Raw genomic sequence first — 22,823 nt, forward strand, 5'->3', positions numbered from 1 at the left:
TAGATTATGGGAAAATGTAGGGACTTAGACAAACACCAGATGATATTTGACATGGCCTAACTAATATTTTATGTGTCCATGATCGCTGGTTTTTTAGCGACTACCTACATCATGTAACTTACTGTCAGTAATGCAAGCCTTATCAAAGTGACATCTCTCAGTGTTTTCTTTGCAGCATTCTTCATCCGTCCTTTCTACAGGATGATGTTACGGAAACCCATAACTTTGCAGGACATGGAGTCTGTGGTGAGTGCCCACAACTAGCTCTGCTATCCCAACAGTACATGGACTAAAACCACCTCTTTAAACTCACACTGTACATTATGAAGGAGTACACAGACTTGATTGTTGACGTTAAGTGACCAACAGTAGCAAACTTTGTGTGTTAGCTAGTGGTTTCTGGTATTTATAACATTGTCCTCAAAATTAAATGCATCAGTATTTCTTCTTTAAGCCAAGACCCTTATTTATCAAGGGTTAATATCGGTCTTGTTTTAGCAGAGATTAAAGCAAACATGTTACTATCTAGTGTCACTTGTTGTCTAGGACTCCGAATATTACAACTCCTTGGTGTGGATCAAGGAGAATGACCCTGAAGATCTAGAACTGCATTTCTCTGTAGAGGAAGACCAGTTTGGAGAGGTAAGTTGAGTTGGCACTCTTTTGTGCTTGATTATTGTGTCATGGAGGAGTTACCTCCCCTGACATACTGTCCTTCATTTTTTCTTGTGTACCTTGACGTGGCTCTGCCAACCAATCACATTTCTCTATTGTGACATTGTAAAGTGCCCAGTATTATATCTTATTTTATGATGAAGCCAGAGCCTAGCACTGTCACCGAATTTGTTATTTATGTTATTTATTCTGTGTATGCTGGTAAGACTAGTTCTCAACTGCTGCACACTGTTGTACTCAGATTACAGAGCGAGAACTGAAGCCAGGTGGCAAGGACATCATCGTCACCAATGACAACAAGATGGAATATATTGAGTGAGTAGAAATTGTGTTCATTTTCCTTTTTTTGCTCTCCATATTTCAAATGCATTTTATGGTATGAGTGGTTAATGTGTTGAAACCCCCAAAATGATCTGTCGATGTGTTGAGCATGTTCACCACACATACCAGGCCAAGATTATTACCTATTTGTTGATGTTAAAGTAAAACTCTGGTTAACACTGCTATAAACTGCTATAAAACTGATGCAGATGCACCTATTTACCTCTGGGTCTTACCTCATCCACAAGTAACCCATGAATATCTGGGTTAGAATTGATCTTCAGTAACCTATGCTTGTCATAAGTGGCAACTAACAAGATCAGGTGGTCGGGCTTGTTTACTTTGTTGATAAATGTTATTGTATCCCACTTGAGTGGATCCATGCTCATGCTGTTGATCACTGGCTGTCAGATCCCAATTTGATTATTTAGAGACTGCCACCATATAGCTGGAATATTGCTGAGTGTGTCGTGAAACTAAGTTCACTCACTCACTCACTCACTCACTCACTCCATTAATATAGGTACATTGCTGACAAACCAAGACACAAACGGGGATCAAACAGTGGCAACATAGTCAACTGTGCCAGCTTAGCCTTGTCCTGTGTGTAGTGTTGTCCATGTTTTGTTTCAGCCTTGTGATCAAGTGGAGATTCGTGCAGCGTGTAGAATCCCAGATGAAGTCACTGATGAAGGGCTTCAACTCCCTCATCTCCCGAGACCACCTTCAGATATTTGATGAGAATGAACTGGAGCTGCTCATGTGTGGCCTGCAAGATGTTGATGTCAACGACTGGAAGACTCACACAGCTTACAAGGGAGAGTACAACCCCAACCACCCAACCATCCTCTACTTCTGGAAGGTGAGGTACCTGCTACCTGTCATCAGGGATGTGTAAAATAAGGAACCAGGGACAGAAACTGTAGACTGTCTACAGGGGTCCATGCTTTTTATGAGACTACACTTTGAGACATAATGACACTAACCTAGTTGAAAGCTAGGACTTCTAACAGTGGGAGAGTACACTGGGTTACGGTGGGAGAGTACACTGGGTAATGATGGGACACTACTCTAGGTAACGGTTGTGATAGTGTCAACAGCTTATAGTGTCAACATACCTCAGGTAAGAGATCATCGTTAACAACTGCTACATTACTAATAGGCTGGAATATTCCTGATTGAGATGAGCGGAACATGTTTTTACCCAAGTGAATGCAGTTTGAATGTATAGTATTCCCAGAAATTATTGAGAATCATGTTGCGTCATGTAACTCATTACGTTTATTAACTTCTGGCGTTTTACTTACATAAACATGTTAAAACATCATCCTTTTACAGTCTCAGTCTTGTGTTAGTACTTTGTTAGACCTCCTCGCTCAGCAATGCATGCCTGAATACACCTAGGCACACTACCCATCAAAGTTTGTAGGTAATCGTGTGACAGGGTATCCCAATATTTGACCACCTCGGCCTTCATATCTTCAATATTTCTCAGTCCCTTTTGGTTTATTCTGTCCTTCATGACTCCCCACACATTCTCAATTGGGTTTAGGTCTGGGCTGTAACTGGGCCAGTCTAAAACTTGAACATTTTCGCCCGACAACCACTGTTTTGTGTAGCGCGCAGTGTGTTTTGGGTCATTATCATGCTGGAATATCCAATCATCTTCATACAATGTTTGTGCTGTCGGAAGAAGGTGACCATTTAGAATGTCAACGTATCTTTCTTTTGTCAAGTTTCCCGTGAAAACACACAATGGCGTCACTCCGCGAGCCGATATGCCACCCCACATGTGAAACTTCGGGCTATGTTTTGGTCGCTGGTAGATAGGTTTGACAGTATCTTTGGTCCAAATTTTCACACAATTAGGGAAAAGCCAAATAGAACTTTCATCCGAAAAGAAAACATTATCCCAATCTTGATTTTCATGAGCCCGACACCAGTTTAAACGTTTTTCCTTTTGTGCATCTTTCATCAACGGCGAGGGAATTCCACGTTTTTTCACCCAATTAAGTCTCTGTAATTCCTGCCTAACTGTTTCATTGCATACCTGAGGACTTCCTCTGCTAATCATTTCATTTCTGATGTTCTCAACACTTTTCAATTTGCCCCTACTCACAATCTGCCCAAGTCTACAGCGATCCACAACACTGAATTTCCTAGGCCGACCTGCCCCTGCTTTGTGCTCTATCCCGGTTCCTGTTTGAATATTCTTCAAAGTTCTGTATACTGTAGACAGAGGAATACCATGTCTACAAGCTAACACTTTAGCATCAGCCTCACCCCTTTCAAAATCATCTAGAATGAGCTTTCTTTTCTCTCTTGCTGTAAATTCTGCCATGTCAACACAGGAAGCTGTCTGCTCAGACAAGGGAGATAACTCTTGACGTAATGAGCTGCCTTCTAAGCCTTCAAGAGTTGTCTCCCTTATTTAGTATGCTTAGTGCATAGTGAAAGCCCTTTTTCCAATCTTAGCATCATTAGGAAAAAAACAAAGATTTTCTCAATAATTTCTGGGAACACTGTACATTCTTGCTACTGCCACACTACTACATGCAGGTAACTACACTACCTGGTCTGAATACATGTGTCTGTACTTGAATTTCAGGCTGTCTACTCCTTCAACAATGAAATGAGATCAAGATTGCTGCAGTTTGTCACAGGGACATCTCGAGTCCCGATGAATGGATTTGCAGAGCTGTATGGAAGCAATGGGCCTCAGCTGTTTACTATAGAGAAGTGGGGACATCCTGGCCAGCTGCCTAGAGCTCATACATGGTGTGTAGTCCGCGTTAACAGGGGTGTCAGTAAGCAGTGTTGACATACAGATTGCTTTTGGTGCAGATGATGAAGACATGTACTGAAACAGCTCTTGCTTGATAAAGGTGCCAGGACCTGTTCTGAAACAACTCTTGCTTGATAAAGGTGCAGGGACCTGTTCTGAAACAGCTCTTGCTTGATAAAGGTGCAAGGACCTGTTCTGAAACAACTCTTGCTTGATAAATGTGCAAGGACCTGTACTGAAACATTATTAGTCACTATACAATACCTGTCCTCTGTTGGGATAGGTGTGACTGATGTAGACAAGAGCTATCCTGATTCCAGGCACTTTGGTAGGCCATTAGCACCTGGTTGGGAACTGTCAACTGCTACAAATAACTTAGTTGACTTAGTTAATATAGAATACAAAATGATTGTATTGTCTTCAATGACCATGCTTTGTTTCAGTTATTTAACAACCTGTTAAACCTTTTGCTGTAAAAGTGTTGGAATCAGAGCTGTGAATTTTGCCTCTTCCTTAAACATGACACTTAATTATATAAAGCTACTTGCTGATATCTTTTAACTTTTTTCTGATCACACAGGTGTAGAAGTTAATTATGTATTTGCTTTTCAAAATCTTGTATTTTGTTATTTCCATACAAACATTTGGTGATTCTGAACGCTTGTGTTTGTTGTTGAAACGTTTCCTGTCAAGGCTTCAGTGAAAATAGTTATATTTTTAGTGATTTGATTTGTTTTGTTTCCATTTTCAGTTTCAACCGTCTGGACTTGCCGCCCTATGAGTCTTATACTGAGCTCCGTACAAAGCTAATCACAGCAGTTGAGAATACCCAGGGTTTCGAGGGTGTGGACTAAAATGCAAGACCCACTTACACTGTACATACCGTAGTGGGGTCTCCACTCACACAAGAGTTACTTTCTCTTGGTCACCATGACATTCTGCTAGTGTGGAGAATGTCTCATCTAATTATCGGTTGTCGTCTTTGGACGAAATATTTCAAAGCACAATGTGATACTAACCAGCTCAAATGCCCCTCAGATGGGTGTGGGAGTGTCATGTGTCCCCATGAACTGTGATGGGGACATGTTGGGCCATGTACACAGATTTGACTGATTATATGATGTGTATATCCACATCGGTAATTCCAATAATGTATACAACACCTGATGTACTGGCAGTCTGCTTGGCGCTTTGTTTTTTTGCCATGAGATTTATTGATATTTACGATGCATGCTGTGAAGGACTGACTGACTGTCACATGTTGTGTGATGACCATACAAGAACACTATCAACAGGAGGCGGCAGTGTGCTGACTAGTCCAAGAGGATGTCAGTGTCATTTGGAAGTCATAACCGTCCAATAAATGTCATGATATCTATGAAATGGATGATTCTGTTGCTGTTTCATCATGACCCTTAAATTGTTTCTAAAACAGAATGAAAAATGATATGATGTTGACTACAGAAAAAGTTTAATATGAACAAATATACATTTCTATACTTTGTTATTGTTTAATGACTTTAATCAGATGTGTTTTCGGGAGGTAGGCCAACGGGCGCAGCTGTGAGTGTGTGAATATGGATTTCCCATACAACATCAATAGCTTTAGGGGCCCTGAGAAGGATGTAACACTTGAGTGCCAGTTGACCTATTTACTGAGAACAGGTATATGGACTGTGAATGTCAGCATCCTCGTGGACAGGACAGCTGGAATGTTCTGTTCTTATGCTTCCATCAATGAAATGGATCAGATGTTCCTATTACTGGCAAACAATATATGAACCCATGTGTCATGAATATATAGCCCATGTGAATATTAGCAGCCAATGGTGCTGGGGTGTTTGATTTGAGAATTATCACCACGGCAACAGTTAATATCATGTGCAATAAAATAAAACTAACAAAACATTTATAATATAGTTTGATATGATACATGTGTGATAACGGTAAGTTGAAATAAGGACTTCATTGCTACAAAAGTCTGTGAGAGTATTAAAGACATGACTGTGTAATGCAAAGGGAGGTAACTTTGGCTGCACTAAAGGAATGGCAGTAACTATCAGCATGATAGTACAAAACAAGTGTGTACAGCTCTGTTATGTTGTCAGGAACATGGCGCCAATTGGTATGGAGGGATAATTACAGCGATGAGAACTGCAGTAAGCATAGTTGCTGTTCCTGTATCCTGCTGATATGCTGTTTTTTCCTTATTGTACATAATATTACAGCTGAAGGAACTTCAGCATTAAACTGTGTTGCTGTGCTTACACAAATAAATTTGAATATTGAATATGTACAATATTACGACCAAGTCCATTGCATATGTCAGTTGTTTTGATTACTTCTTCTAGTGCTTGTTTGTTCTTGCCAGGTTAATGTGTACATTCCGAATGTATGTTAAGATTAGTTTGTGAAGAATCTGATACTGATTAAAAATCACAGAGATGATGGAATTTCAGTTGATCAAACGTATTTCCTGCTGATCTTGAGCTGATGAAATTGTGTCTGCAACCATAAAATTGAAAACGTTTATGGTAAGATAACATACTAATGAGGTAGAGATTCTACACATGTGTCTTTTAATGTGGTAATATTGCCCTGTAATCACAATTACTGAGCAGGTATTCTTGACAGCAGTTACACACAGACTATGCTGAAGTTTCATATTCGGTTACAAATATAAATGATAATGTTCTGATCAGGATGAAAATGGCCACCAGACTGGTTACATAGTCTTCCTGAAAATAAACAGCATGCCTTGTTATTTCTTAAGTTGACTATTTTGTTAAGTAGTCGCATTTCCAAAAGATGCTACAGTTTGAGACAGGTTAGTTCCCCATATGGCCGTGTGTACGATGCTCTGTTTCACAGAGACATCTGACGATGCTAATTCTGTGTGTCGTCTGCTTACAGGTTGTGCTTCAAGTCACTTAAAGTGTAATCAGATATTGCATATTACTAAATATTCTTTTTCCAAGTTTTGACATCTACCCCTTTCTTATATTTACAATACATGTGTACAGTTGACTCCCATGCTTGTGTGTATATGTGTTTATATGTGTAACATAATGGTGTCAATATTATACAGTTGGATTATTATTATAGTGTACATACAATCTCTACTCATCTGATGTAACATATTTCATACTTGGATTTTATAAATTCTAATTGCGCAAGTCATATGCAACCTGTATCATTATTTATGCATGTGTATAGCATCAGTAGAAGAGCACTTTTTCATTGGAACTTGTTTCTTACAGGGAGGGAGGGTACAAATTGTCAATAAATTTGAGATCAGTGAATATGACTTTGTTTTTAATGAATTACTAGCTTCCCAAAGTGCTGTATGACTGGTGTAGAGAGTGATGAGGGATGGACCTTCACTGAAGGAGTGTTATAACTGATATGTCAGAACAGTGACAGCTTCCCTATATTGAGACATGTTCCTTCATCATGACACTACAACTCCTTCATGTGTTGTGTGTGTGTCAGTATGTCAGGATGCATGTACAGGCAAGAGAAGGAAGAAATGGAATACACACAAGAACATGACTATAGTTTATCTCTTGTGATATATGAAACATATTCGTTAAATTATTTTAAATATTATGTATTCCACATCTGCTTCAATCTGCAGTCTGTGACACTTTATAAATTGGGCCACATACAGTATGGTTCAAAATTATTGAGAATAGCTAAAGCATTTCATATTATTAAACGAGAACAAATCAGATAAAATTGAATGTATTGTGAAAGTGAACTGACCTTTTCATGTTGTGTAGGTAACAATTTAATATTTTATCAAGTCGCCTTGAGCTTCACGGCACAGTCTAAGACGGGTAGGCATACTTCCTATCAGAGAGGTTAGTGTCTCGTGAGTTATGCTGTCCCAGTATCGGACCACTTCTCTCTTCATGTCTTCAATTTTTGTCAACCCCTTTTGATTCACACATTCCTTCATCATCCCCCAAATGTTCTCAATGGGATTTAAGTCAGGACTATATGCAGGAAATGGTAATGCAGTCACATTTTTCTCCTGAAACCACTGCTTGGCATGTTTTGCGGTGTGTTTAGGATCATTATCTTGCTGCAAAATCCAGTCTTTTCCATAAAACACATGTGCACTTGGAAGCAGAAAATTATCTAATATGTTAGTGTAGCGTTGACTTGTCAGATTTCCCTCAAACACACACAGCGGGGTCGTTCCTAATAAGGATATCCCTCCCCATACATGAAACTTTGGGCTGTATTTAGGTCGTCGATACAACGGTGCTGACGCAGACTTTGTCCATATTTTCACATTATTGGGATATACCCATATTGAGCTTTCAGCAGTAAAAATCACATTTTCCCAGTCAAAGTTTTCATGTGCCAAACACCACTCAACACGCCTGTCTTTATGTTCTTGTTTCATGAGAGGAGAAGGAATTCCAGTCTTTTTCTCCCATCCAAGATCAATCAAATTTCTTCTAACTGTAGATTTTGATACAACTGTTAATCCCCTTTCTATCATTTCATACCTGATGTTGGAGATGCTTGCCCTTTGCTTTTTAGACGCTAAAATTCCCAGCCGGACGCGATCTGAGAAGTCCAATTTTCTGGGTCTCCCTGCTCCTTTCTGGTGCCCAAAATCCTTTCCCTCTTTAAAATTCTTCCTAATCCTATACACAGTAGAAAGAGGAGTTCCTGTTCTCTCTGCCAATGTATTTACATCATCAATTCCTTGATTACACAACTCAAAAATCAACCTTCTTTTATCTTCAGCAGACATTGTTGACAGTGCTGAGGAAAATGACGTCTGCTACAAATTCAGGGGAGGTAAGTCTAATTGTACTATACTCAGTAGGCCAAGATGAGTTACCTCCCTTATACCATTACTTAGTTTTAAGTATCAGTGAATCACTTGAGGTGTTAGGATAGCTCAAAGTAAGAAGAAAAATTCTCAATAATTATGAACCAGACTATATATTGGGGCTGATAATGAGAATTTAGTTCCATATTCAAGACTTGTTCTTGCATGTACATGTGTGTGTGGTTGCTTGATTCAACTAAAGCAGGTTTTGTAGTGGTAGTGCTGATATATATATGCTCCATTTGACCATGGTTACACCAGTTAATTTGTGTGGCAGCCACTCCGTGGTTAGTGCTAGCACGATAACCTCAACTTCCATCTTCCCAGGTCCTGGAACTTGTGGCCTTCCACTAGACCTTGTCACAAGAGGAGACACAAACTAGATACAACTAGACATTCAAATGATTGCACCAACCCACTTCTTCAACTGCAAGCTCCATACTTAAAACCTTACTACATTGTTACCCATGATCTTCAGAAAAAAACCATTAAATTTATGAAATGATGTGTTTGAGAAGAGGTCTGTATTCTTCACTGTGGACATCCATTCTAAATATTTCATGGTAAAGGTCTTCCCTGATGTAGTTTAATGCATTTGTAATATCTGAGATGATTTAGCATCTGTAGAGAGACACATAGACAAATAGAGAAGATCCACCAGACACCGAACAGCTCAGTTAGGTGTGTTAGGCAAGGTTGTAATGCAATTGAAGAATGTTGCAATTTTCTTCTGAGAACAGTAATTCAATATTCATTCACAGAATAGTTTTGGTAATTCCTGAGAGGTCCTCTGAAACATTGTTTACCAGGCGACCCATTCCTCCTCAACTCTTTTTTTTCCCATACCTGTTACCATGTACAGTGAGTGAGTTTGGTTTTACTTCATTTTCTGCATTATCCAAACAATATCACCTTGGTGGGGGAAACCAGAAATGGACATCACACATTCCAACCCATGAGGGGAATCAAACCCAGGTCTTGAGTGTGAAGAGTAAATGCATTGACCACTGGACATGGTACTGTCTGGTGAAAGCAGCCTCACACTTGGACATGCTCATTATAATAGCAACCTTTTTGCTTGAAGGTCCCTGAACCTAACATCTCAGGTTTAATAATGTTACGTCACTGAGTTGTGATCCCTTTGACGGTTGCCAGAGGTACCTCTTGTTTACTTTAATATTAACACACTTTTTGTCAGTTCTTTGTACATTTCATAATGTGGCCACATGACCTTGAGTGAAAGCCGTCAGACTATGAAGTGATGGATGCAAGTAATGTTGGCTTATTCCTGGTTGCAAATACAGAAAGAATGCAACCATAGAATGTTGTTGCACACATTAAAAAGCATTTTATTTTTTTCCAACTGGAGTGAAGTAAAATAGGGTTTAACATTGTGTCTGTGATTACATCTTACATAAAGATATGCGTTTTTCATTAAGTGGTGTATTAGCTGACACATGACCAAATTATACAACACAAGCTGAACCTGTCAACTTGTTTGTGTAATGTCTTAAGCATCAGTATTCCAGCCACAGCTGGCGGACTCCGAATAATCCAGTCTATGCTAAGATTGATACAATAGATAACATCCCACATTGCTATAACAGAAACACACATGATAAGCACTGCCACTGATCTATTCGCACCATGATTCCCACAATCTGAGACTGTGACATAGAACAGAGCAAAAATCAACACATAGGTGCAAGAAATAGGTTTTATTCACCATCTTAGCTACGAACATTGTGCAGAACTGCAAGTGCATACTGATGTTCTGCACCAACCATCCTGCTGTGACGGCGCAGTGGCCCATGTATACACACATCTTCATCAACTGACAACCCTGCACTGCTGGGGCAGGAAGACTCATCACAACAAAATCAACAGAGCTGGTACGATTCACCCATTCACTTTGAGAATCTTCACGTGTAACAATATAAAAGATCATGGCAATTGTTAACTAACTGATTTATCAAAGTCAGGCTTCAACATGATAATAGATTTGAATTTGATTGCAGTCAAGGTAAGAGCTTAAACAGATGACATACATAGTCTGAGCTCAATGATAATCATCCATTTTGACACGCTGTAGGCCTGCCTAAAGAAGGGATGGAAACTGACAGTTTGGGAGTAAATCTAGGACTCGTTTTTACTCTCACAATCTATCTACAACAAGCTACTGCTTGTGTGATAACTGGTGGACTCAGCATATGGTGTGTGTCCTTGACCTTGAAGCAGTTGGAAAACCTTTCAAAGCACTAGATGAGTATTTATTTCAACATATCAACGTGAGATACATGTAGGTTTAGTGTTTTCTCATCAAATATTGAAACTATGTTACAAATCAGATGATTGAAAAAACCAATTACGTAAATTATGATAAACCTGAACAATGTCTTGTAGTGCAAAGGAATCACTGTATGCCAATGCCACATAAACACCAAGCTGCCAGTACAAGAAAGCCCTAATGTCATGACAACAACAGCCCTGCAGAATTGGCCCCAGATAATCAATGTAAATCACAAACTGGCTTCTCCAGCAGGCCAGAGAAACAGAATAAGGGTACTGTAAGATTAGCACTGGTAAGAAAAGGAACTGCCCTTTTCTGAAACTGTTAAGCTACAAAAACATGGCAGCAATTTGCATGATTTTAAAGTTCTTATCATATTCAATGTCGGTGGGCTGGTACATCACCTGCAGCTGTTGCTGAACAGCCTTTAGAAAGGACTGGACAGTGATGCTTTTTAGGACATTACATCACTGGAAGTAAAACTTTTCAAGTGACACAAACCTGTTATAAACAGCAGTGTACTTTAATGAATATAGTTCTATAGTACACTCACAAACATGTCGACACAGTTGAAGGTTGTGTTCAAGTTGATAAGAGGGATACTGGTCGGATGGCACTGTGTACAGAAGATGCTACAAAGCAAACATCACCTTCAATGAACATACTTGTTTCTTATAACAAGGTAAGGAGAGTCCATAAGACAGATAACTTGTGATGCCTTGAAGTACCAGAATCAGCACACACACGTACCACCGGCTAAAACATCTAAACAAGATGACAAACAAAACTATCCAAACTTACATAGGCTATCTGTGAAATAAATATGCGAGATGAAAATGAAAACAAACATTGTCTTTTTGGATGAATCTATCATCAGTAAATCTATTGCCATCAATCAATTTCATAACCTTGGTGAATTTGCATAATCAAATCTTTCTGATACAACCAGGTCATATATCACAAACTTCTATTATACAAGTGAATCGCCCCAGCTCCAAAAACATAAGAAATCAGGATCGGTAGCCCCAATAAGTTGGGACTCCAACATTGCTTATTAAACATATCACCAAATGCCGGCAGGAACAGTGGCCACAAACACAGCATAAATAACATATTCACTTTGATAATGTGATATACAGCCATGTACAATATGAGGAGATGGGTTCCTGCTTCCAGTCCCAGGACACGAGGTGAGCTGAACACCACAACTGGGTGATGAATTAACAGACGGTTACTGTCCCAGAGCATGGCCAAGTCCACTACAGTTATTACGGTGAATTCACTATGAAAGCATGATTTGACAAAGGACAGTGAGTGACGGTGCAGGGTACATGATATTCATCAGCCAAGTCTCAAGTCATCCTGTGGTACCCTGTCAGTGATATATATATATATATATATATACCTTGAGAGTAACTACAAATGATGTCTGTTTTAAGCAGCAAGTACTTTCAACACACACACACGTCCATGATTATTAGTGCTACGTCACAACAGAATTAAATCTGAATGGAATTTTTCTACAAGTTGCAGACAATCTGCCTTAAGTCATAAACTTCTTTGAAGTTATTGTCACTGATTCATGATTGATGTTACTAATTTGTCATTTTCGTCTGTTCTGAGAACATCTTCTATCAATAAATAATGTATTATCTTCATGATTTCCATGACATGGCTCCTCCTCGAGGAATGAGGTCCAGCAAGTATTGTCGTTGTAGGTCAGAAGGTTTGGTGAATGGGATCTGGTACGGGAACGGTCCGCGGTGTCCAAAGGGTTGTAGTCCAAGAGGCTGTCCTGCTCTTAGCTGGGCTTGATGAGCCTGGATGAAATTCTGGTGCTGTCGCAACTGCTCCTGACTAGGCTTGTAGGAGGGTGTGAGGTTCATTGGTGAGTTTGTGGAGAGACCCATGGCGGAACTGGACACTAGACCTAGTGGTGTTGTAGACACAGGAGTTGAGGCAGTGGTGGTTGTGCTTGACCTCGGTGCCGGGGGCTCATTCACACCCTGAGCCTGCATCCGTTCGATCTCCTGTTCCTGTTGGAGTGCTTTAACAAAGGCGCTCTTCAAACGATTCGTGTGTTCCTGCTTCAATGCCTTCTTCTGGTTGGATGTAACACAGTGTTCACAGATAACATTTTTAGAACCTGGCTTCTCTCTTTTCCAGACTGGAGTGAAATCGGAGTTACACTGCACACACGAGAAGGGATTACACACAAACTTCTCATCAGGGTTTTTCTCACCCCGGGCAATCAGTTGAGAATCAATGATGTAATTAACCACTTCTTCTAAACCCAGCAACAACACAAAATCAGGGCAGGACAGGCTGGGAATGAAGTTCATCTCTGGTGGTGGTGGTTTGGGTGGTGGTATCTGCAGCAATGTCTTCTCTAGCTGCTTACGTAGAGCCAGTTTGGCTGCTGCCTGTCTCTGAGCTGGTGTCTGCACCTCTTCCTGCTGTTGTTGCTGCTGCTGCTGCTGTTGTTGCTGCTGCTCCCTCTGTCTATGGGCCTGCTGCTGTGACATGCTACGGAACCCAGATATCAGACTTGGAGGTGTTCCTCCAGGTACCATTCCTCCCCTCATGCCGTGAGTCATCAGATGACTGTGACTGTTGCCCATTCTGGGTGCCATGACTAAAGGTGGAGGTCCATGCATCTGGGAGCGAGAGGACTGAGATATTTGTTGTCCTCTCATTGGTGGCCCGTGACCATTGTGTGGCACCATCTTGGAGGAAGAACTCTGCTGTCCCCCTCTAACAAGAGGTGGTGGTCCACTATTGCTCTGTCTGCTAGAGCTGGGAGGCTTTGTACGTTCCGGTGGATGATCTTGAAGCTGGTGGGACAATTGGCTTTGTCTCAGTTTCTTCAGTAAGACCAGTTTAGCTTCTTCATTGCGAAGTTCAGCCTGCAGTCTTTTTATAAGCCTGCGTCTGTGCCTCAGTTCCTCCTCTGTTGGTTCTTTAAATACTATTCCATTTGGCATTTTAGCATCCTCATCTTCATCATCAGACAATGTAATAACATCTGACCCACTTTTCTTTGGTGCACTCAAATCTACAGGATTCTCTGGTATCCTAATATTTTCCTTCTCACTATCATCTGACTTCACCGTGGAGGTATCATCATTCCCATTTTGGGCTGGAGAATCTGTTAACCTTTGTGCCTCAGAATGTCTCACAGAATTGTTCACTTCAACAGTTAGATCTTCCCCAGTGTCCTTGACAGTCTCCACCTTGGAAGGCTCACTATCACCTTGTTTCTTAGCACTGCTTTTCTCTGTTTTCCCCTTCTCATCTGTTTTCTTTGGCTCAGTCATGTCAACATCAGACACTGATTGAGAACTTTCAGTTTTGGCAAAATCTTTGTTTTTTGAAGATTCTTCGCAATCTGATGGTGCTTTCTCTGTTTTGTTGGCAGCAACATCTGTGTCTTTATCAACTGAAGTTACCACATCTTCATCAGGTTTTACTGTGATATCTTCCTTTTCTATGTCACTACTAGTTTCTGTTGCCTCTGCAGAATCTTTGTCCCCCAATCTGGCCCTGAAAAAAAAAGGGGACACCATCACATAATTGTCATCAATGCATTTTAATGACTGGGTGAGAGGGTTTTTAACATCAAATCTGGTGTACTAGTGACATCCAGGCAGTCTAGGCAAATATGGGCTCAATATCACTTGTTATACTGCTAATACTGATTCTAACAAACCCCAGAGTAAGGTCGTGTAAGCTAACCTTTGAGTAATCTATGAGTGAGTGAGTGAGTTTAGTTTTACGCCGCACTCAGCAATATTCCAGCTATATGGCGGCGGTCTGTAAATAATCGAGTCTGGACCAGACAATCCAGTGATCAACAGCATGAACATCCATCTGCGTAGCAGGGAACTGATGACATGTGTCAACCAAGTCAGCGAGTCTGACCACCCGATCCCGTTAGTCACCTCTTACGACAAGCATAGTCGCCTTTTAAGGCAAGCATGGGTTGCTGAAGGCCTTGAGTAATCTATGACTGTCCTTTTAAATGTGAGGTGGTCAAACAGATTTACCTCCATCAGACAACAGCTACTGTTTAGGTTTCAGCTGACTCTACAGTTCCACCTAAATCTTAACTTTGGGCAGGTGACAACAGGGTTACACGGAATGCAAGTGTGACTTATGTTCTTAAAATTGTAACAATCAACGTTTCAATTCGATTATATGATGTCCATTATAGCCACTGAAATCAAGCAAAGGGAGCCCATATTGCCAGACAGAACATTGTTCATGACTTGAGCTTCAATTGTTACTCCTGTGGAGTAAACCAGAGTATACTGAATAGCAAAAGAAACACAAGTTTTGAAAAAATCAAATCTCATAAAAGTAAGTGAGTAAGTGTCCAGGGATTGGGAAGGCAGGAGCCAAGGGGCCATTTTGCACATTAGAATAAAAAATGGCCAATTATAATTTTGAACTTTACTACTGATACAAGGACAGTGGCCTTTTATACATTCAGAAAATGGTTAATAATCCTCAAAATGGCCCATTGTCAAAGTTCTCTATCCCAATCCTTTTAAGTGTTCATGTTTGTGGCTTCTATCTAAAAACTTGACCAAAAACAACAGAGTAGCATTTCTTTTGCTGTTCAGTACATATTCCTGTGACAAGGAACCGTTGACCCTCATACTAATTAAACAAAAAGACAAAGTCATCAATATCCCCTGCAATGGCAAAATACACTTCATGAATATGTCTACTAGTTATGATGATGTCAAATGTTTGATGTGTATATGACAAAGTGGAAGGATAGTACTGAACGTTTTTGAAAGTCCTGCTCCAGAAAGGAACATCACCACCAAATTCATATGAAGCCAAACGTTGGAATGGAAGCACAAAAAACAGTACACCACCAGACCTATGTTTTGTGCCAAGTTTGGTTGAAGAAATAGTGAATGGTTTTATTTAAGTTCTGATGCGGAAAATGGAGTACATGTGTACCACCAAATTCAGTTTAAGTGGAGCTTGTTGCAATGGAAATGCAAAAAGTATTTTATTCAGAATTTCAAAACTAGCAAAAGGCACAATACACCACCACGCCTACCTATGTGCCAAGTTTGGTTTAGAAATATTGACCAGTTTTGAAGTTCTGCTCTGGAAATGAGCGCATCCACCAAATTGAGTCAAACTTGAACTTGTTGCTATTGAAATGCAAAAAAAATTTTATTTTTTTTCAAAATTTGAAAACTATCAAAAGGCACCAGTTCACCACCAGACCAATCTATGTGACAAGTTTTGTGAAGAAATATTGAAAGGTTTTACAGTTCTGCTCTGGAAAAGAACACTAGCACCAAATTCAGTCAAAGTCAAACTTGTTGCCACAGAAATGCAGAAATATCTTATTCAGAATTCTAAAACTACCAAAAGGCACCAGTACACCACCAGACTTGTTCATGGGTTAAGTTTGGTGAAGAAATAGTCAACGGTTTTGACATTCTGGTCCGGAATAGACGAATGTGGAGGGGCAGACGGATGGGATTTTAGTCCCATCCCCCAGCTAAACGTGTTGCAGGGGATAATTACATTTGTGACATCATTTGAATGTCTGCTGGTTCCATTACTTTACAGTAATGGAACGATGTGTACCAGTGATGTGAACACAGGTCACTGTACGCTTCCATCAGTAAATATGTAAATTCTGTCCTGGGATCTCCACAAATCAAAATCTACACTTATTATGTCATTCACATTCACACTAGAAGCGGAACATTGTGGGACAGATAAAGCACTGCATATTTCATTAGATATCCTGATATGCACACATTGGAACTAAGCAGGAAAATCACATAGTCCTTGTCATATCACCAGTGTTAATGTTTAATGTAGGACTGGCTCATAAGGACAGAGTTTATGGATGAGCAACTTCTATATTTAGGTGATTCGATGCTTCCATACCGATTCCTGTATCAGTGTCATGCAAGTACCAAACAATCTGTATCTGTTACCTGAATAAAAATGTTATTCATCCATAAAATTTGTCCTCCTAAATATGCCACAAAAAGCAGTGGGCCTGTTCTGTCAAATTAGCTCACAAGGATTGATAACCATTAAGTAAGTATCGATTGATTTTATATGATATTATTGATGACACTATTTTGCTATCGATAATCATTAATATTTGTTTCAAAGAAAGTATTCCAATATCTATCTCTCCAGCCAGCTCCAGTCAAATCTGTAACATGTTGAGAAGGAGGAAATACACTGTTGCACTTAAGATTCTGACAGGGTGGTTCAAGACTAAAAAACACAATAACATCATTGGAGGACATCAGTTTTTTCTTTTTACAATTTGAAACAAGGATCTTGCTTTTCTCAATCACTGCAACATGAGAAATGTATGTGCAGCTGATTGGGGGGAAACAAACCTCTTCTCTGGCATCTGCTCATCCTCCTCATCGTCCGGCGATGATCGCTTCCGACTTGTCTCCACTGTGTCCTTTTCTCTCGCATCATGATCAGGGACACAGGCCTCAGTCTCCTCTCTGTCAGAGAAAACATGTCGTCAGTATGACTAGATCTTACATAACATCCAGTTCGGAACTGTCACATCAGTATTTAAATGTCATTAAAACATGACTGACCTACAGCTAGCACTATATACAGATATCTTGACATTAACATTATCTCATATGCACCAACTGGCCCCAGACCTATAAACTATCAACCTATACTTGTTTTTCAGCATCATTTTCAGCACATATGCTAAATACTAAAATTTGGGGGATAAATACCATCACAGCATTGATGTAATGTAGGTCACAGACAACATGATTCAGTATATTGATGCTATCAAATTTCAAGAAGTATGCTAGACATATGGTCTTGAGGTATATGACTCTTATAATCTAACACTTCTTTGCTCTATGGGATTACAGTTGACAAATAATTAGGGTGTTTACAAAATTCAAAGAAGGGCATGTTCCTGCATATTAAAGAAAATGAAAATTACTCAGACTTGGTTGTTAAGGTTGGAAAGCAAAGAGCCAGTCCTTCAAAAAGCTAAAGCAAAACGAGAATCATCCATACATCTGACGCATAAGAATATTCCTGTAAGGTGTTACAACTTGCATATTGCATGAGGGAGGGATCAAGGGTGCAGTTATTTTAGAGAGCTATGTATGTACACTTCAATACATTGCTAACCTTTATATCATCATGCCATGCAAGACATGAAATGCCAACTAAAATGTACCACTTACATTCGATCCGCATTCTTCGTTTCACTAGTTTCACTTGCATCCATGACCTGCAAGGATAACAATGACATAGTAACTCACAATCATCTCGACCATTATTGTAAAGACATATCTGCCACTACTGCACTGATGAGTGCAAGTCTATTTCCTAAAATGATAAACAGAATAGAACTTTAAACCTGTGATTACCAGGTTTTGTAAATCAAACACCTAACGTACTAACTTCTGTGGGATATTAACATATTAAGCCACATACATGGACTGTTAAGATGTAAAATCTAAGAACCCCTATGTAATTCTGAAAATATTACTTACGACACCCCAATTTCTTCATCAACTTAATAAATTTAGAAAAATAAATAACCAGCCAGCAATTAAAACCACAGAGTACAAAACTAAATAGTAGAAATAACCGTAATACTACTGAAATATAACCAACACCAACAAAATCAAACAAAGAAATGCATTGCTTTGGAAAAGGGAAAGCCCCTCCCCACATTTGATCATCCTTCATATAAAATACTGACGCAATCAGCAATAGAGTCACATAAATTACAAGAATGAACTTCGATTATTAAAACAAAAATGTTCAAAATTCCAAATGATGTTGTAATAACAATATTATTCCATCACAAATGGGCCTACTGATTTACGAATGCAGTGGTGTTTCCCTTCGTTTGCCGGTCACTGCTAAAAATAGAGAAATCCAGAACGAGGCTACTAACACCATGACCTTTTCTAACACCGGAAAATTAACAGATTAATAAAATTAACTGATTTGGGTGAGGTGTCCTGTGCGACCACTGGCCTATTCCGTAATCTCAATCCATTCCTTAATGTCTTTACTATATAAAATCTACAAATAACCGTATATTTACCGGTAGTTATTGACATATATTTCACATATCAACACAAACATGCGCTGATCTTTTGTTGTGCAATGAATCAGATAAACGACCGGAACATTCGAGCAAGACGCGATCCAGGCCGATTCAGATACAAACTTGCTCGAGTGCAATTCTGACTTATTAAGTAGTTAAATAAGTCGGTATTAAAGCAGAAATACGTGGATTTTCACGGGGGAATCTCCGTTCTAAGATTAGATTTCACACGTTATTCATAGCGCGGAATCCACCTTTCGGGCACTTGCTTCAAATAGGAAAGTAGGCCAAGCCAGGCATTGCTCAACTAAAATGGCGATATTGCAGTTAAGTAAGCATGTTGAGACATCAGTGAAATATATCAACAACGAAAATAAGCTTCAAGTACAGTGGATTACAAATGTACCCCGACCTGGTATGGGCCACTTACTCACCGTCACCGATCAGAACAATCCACTTCACGATGGGTAGACAGGGTAAAGTTTCAGTTTCCACGGAGCACTCGTGCCCGACCGTCTCCAATCGACCCGCGAATCACTGCACGGCGTGTCTCGCACGCCTCAAATATGTCTCCGAGAGCGTTAATGAGTACCTCCGGCGTCAATCCGCAATCAAATTCACCTCATTGTTCTTTTCTCTCCATCTTTCCTTTCAACATGGCTTCCTTCTGTTCATCTTCATGTATGGGGTTCTCCCCTGGCTCGGCACGGCGCAAACAAACAAATTGTTTACAGATAAACAATCTATAAATAGTGATTGGATTGAAAAGTCACGTGACCCTCAAGGAAACAAGCTACCGCGCATTATGTGACCACCGTCTGTTGACCTTGTTTCCAAAAATAGGCATCCCATTTTTCCATCATCTTGACAACTCGGCACCTCAAGTCATTGGCGTAACATTACATACGCAGGGGGGAAATCTGCGAAAAATTCGCACATTGATTCGTTTTCTCCTAAAATCGTTATTTCCGGCAAATCCATATTGAATAATTTATCGTGTGTCTACTGCCACTTATCTGCCATGTTTTACACAAATCTTCTTATATAATGTTGAGTACTAGTATCACAGTATTGATTTTGTGCACATACGGTCTTATGTATGGCAAAATGATATTGCATTTCACGTTGAGCTGAGAAAGGTGCTGACATAATTTAACTTTCCAAGGAGCTGACTTATATAGACTAATCGATCTTTTACAATTTAATGCGACCACCATTTTAGGAATTGTAAAATTCCGCTCCATAGCATTTGCCTAGGATGACCCAAAAATCGTCTTACGACATGTTTCACAAATATATCACTGTAGGTTGATGCAGACAGTCTGACATGTGGATAGTACCAACATATATGGAAGGTTAAACGATAGCTGTGGTACTGTCTGTTTATCTTTAGTGTGCAATCATCTATATCCATTGTGTGTTCACTCTTAGTCCATCCTATCTGTAAAATTGTTTCGTGCACCAGGTATTAAGACAAATGCAACTTATGTTGCGAATCAGACTTTCAGCTGGAGACCTGTGTATTTGAATTTCGTCGTGACACTAACACGGTATGGTAAAATATAACTGTAATACTGTCACGCTCTCTCTTACTATCTCACACTGGAACAATGCAGCTAACACAGGCTGTAACGCTATTACAAACTCGAACTCCCTGACATGATCGTTTTGGCTGTGTAACTATCCACTGTCCTATGTTCTGGCATGGGTTTTCTAACACCGTCTAACGCCCTAGTATATTGCCACTCTACGACGCCCTAACACGAACTCAAACACTCTCTAAGAACACTAACAGAACAGTGCGAAATTAGTTTCAGAAATATGTATCTACAAAGTGCATCAATAGGTTGTTCACATTTATTTATGCATATGGAATAAGGAATGTGCTGAAAGAAACACACCATACATGAATGGGTAAATCATGAACTAAGAACGCCTTGAACACAATCGATATGTTGTTAGCACCGGAGCAAGGACAGTACATTTTGCATCGTGAATTACCAGTCATATGTTCCTCTCTCTGGACGTGTGCGAGCCGTATATTAGAATTTATTAAACTTCCAGAGTACACAGAAACAAGCATATTTTGCCCACGCGTATTACACTCCTCTGGTTTGGGGGATAAGCTCTGATACAGTCATGTGGACATGTTAAAATGTGTATAGACATATTTTGAAAGGTATTTATTAATAGAACCCGCATTTGTGGGAGAGAATCCATGATGCATTTGACGATTATTCAACTTAATATGTTATTTCATGTAAAACGTGTTAAAGCTTTAATGTTCGTATAATGTCCGTTCGTTGATTGTGTTTCCGTGCTACTATCTACTATTCTAACACCATACCCACCTAAAGGTAAACACTAACTTCCACATGTATCTTGATACACATATTGGTGTCTTTGCTAGCAAGTAAGACTTCAGACCATAGTTAACTATCATGTCTACTGGTCTCAGCAATGTACCCCTTGCAAGGACCCCCGTTATGTACCCATTTCTAGCTTATGACTATGTTGCAGTTAGTGCCCTGTGGAACACTGTGACAGCGTGTGTATGTGTTGCAGGAAAATAAGTACCTGTTAGGCTTATCTGCAACATGAAATCAGCAGACAAATAAGCGGGGGCTGTATGCCTCGAGTCAAATTTGCCGCTTGTCCCCAGCCACTGTCTATCCAAGCGCGTGCATGTCACAGCATACCAATGTACATGATTGGAGGTTTTCACGGGCACATTATGTGAAGCATTGTCGTTTCAATGATGTCTCATAGTGAACTGCGTGTAAAATGGCATATACTGGTGTATCTCCCTCATTCTAGAGGTGGTTATGTGGTTACAGGTATCCTACACCCAAAGCAGGTGCGCATCGTTATATAATTCATCTTGACTGTTGACACGAACGAGGATGTCTAGCCAGCTTCAGCCTCGTAGTTTGTCATAGAAATACGTAGAATTTTTTAAAATAATAATAATGGTTTATCAACTAGAGCCCACGAGGTCTAGACCAATGGAGTCATTATAGAGTTGAGTTTGGCCTTTTAAAGAAACACATTAATATCTTGTGTCTTGCAGACAGAACAGCTCATCCCTGTAGTAAGGTAGAGTCATGTTATGTGTTCGTCCATATTAATTGGCATTCTGGCAATATATTCATACCCTGACAACCCATATTTCTGTCGGTGTATTTTTGTAGTATTCACCGATTCGTTGTTTCAGAATGATCCCAATAGTTATGATAAAAAGTGTTTGCTGTTACCATACGAATTTGTTTATAACGTAGATATTGATATTGCTATTGACCATGCTATTTGTTGCCGACCTTCACTGTGCTAAAGTATCCTTCCACCTCTTGAGTACCTGAGAATAGGTAGATATAACATTCCTGATCTGATCTGTCACATCAAACTACACGATGCACTGCTACTGATATCTTTATCGCGATATCCTCCCAAGACTTGTACCAGCCAAAACCTCCTCGCAATTAAACAACAAAGTATAGGGTCCAGCACACAACTGATATGGGACTGGGTGCGTGACAATTTCCACCCGGGCAATTGATATGGACTACCAAAACTCAAAACATGTTCGGTGAAGAAACTGATTTCTCCCCACTCATCACGTCCCTCAGGATATGGAACAACCCATCTGAACCTGGAGTATTCTCCCCAGCTCCCGCAGCGGTATTATATGAGGAATGGGATACATACATTTTGTAAGCCATGACACCATTCTAGTAGAATGCATGATAAGTAAGTCATGATACCAATATATTACAATGTCTGACAGCACAGG

At 39.8% G+C, this 22,823-nt stretch overlaps 2 protein-coding genes across 7 annotated transcripts in view; one reads left to right on the forward strand and one right to left on the reverse strand.

Annotated features, from left to right (window-relative positions):
* LOC137277358 (E3 ubiquitin-protein ligase NEDD4-like) overlaps positions 1–7,083 on the forward strand; it is a 77,654-nt gene extending 70,571 nt beyond the window's left edge. For all 6 annotated transcript variants that reach the window (XM_067809053.1, XM_067809052.1, XM_067809055.1 and 3 more), the window contains exons 19-24: positions 176–246; positions 547–642; positions 917–990; positions 1,630–1,858; positions 3,605–3,774; positions 4,533–7,083. In XM_067809053.1, coding sequence (XP_067665154.1) covers positions 176–246; positions 547–642; positions 917–990; positions 1,630–1,858; positions 3,605–3,774; positions 4,533–4,635 — 743 coding nt within the window. In that variant the 3' untranslated portion in view covers positions 4,636–7,083. The remainder of the gene's footprint in view (positions 1–175; positions 247–546; positions 643–916; positions 991–1,629; positions 1,859–3,604; positions 3,775–4,532) is intronic.
* Positions 7,084–10,336: 3,253 nt separating this feature from the next.
* LOC137277360 (transcriptional repressor p66 alpha-like) lies at positions 10,337–19,754 on the reverse strand. The gene is made up of 4 exons (XM_067809059.1): positions 19,468–19,754; positions 18,156–18,202; positions 17,322–17,438; positions 10,337–14,466 (listed from the first exon to the last, which is right to left on the reverse strand). Exons 2-4 carry the CDS (start codon positions 18,197–18,199, stop codon positions 12,579–12,581), a joined length of 2,049 nt encoding a protein of 682 aa, XP_067665160.1. The 5' UTR covers positions 18,200–18,202; positions 19,468–19,754; the 3' UTR covers positions 10,337–12,578.
* Positions 19,755–22,823: the final 3,069 nt, after the last annotated feature.

Source organism: Haliotis asinina, chromosome 3 (assembly GCF_037392515.1).
Source record: "Haliotis asinina isolate JCU_RB_2024 chromosome 3, JCU_Hal_asi_v2, whole genome shotgun sequence".
Classification (NCBI taxonomy): Eukaryota; Metazoa; Mollusca; class Gastropoda; order Lepetellida; family Haliotidae; genus Haliotis; species Haliotis asinina.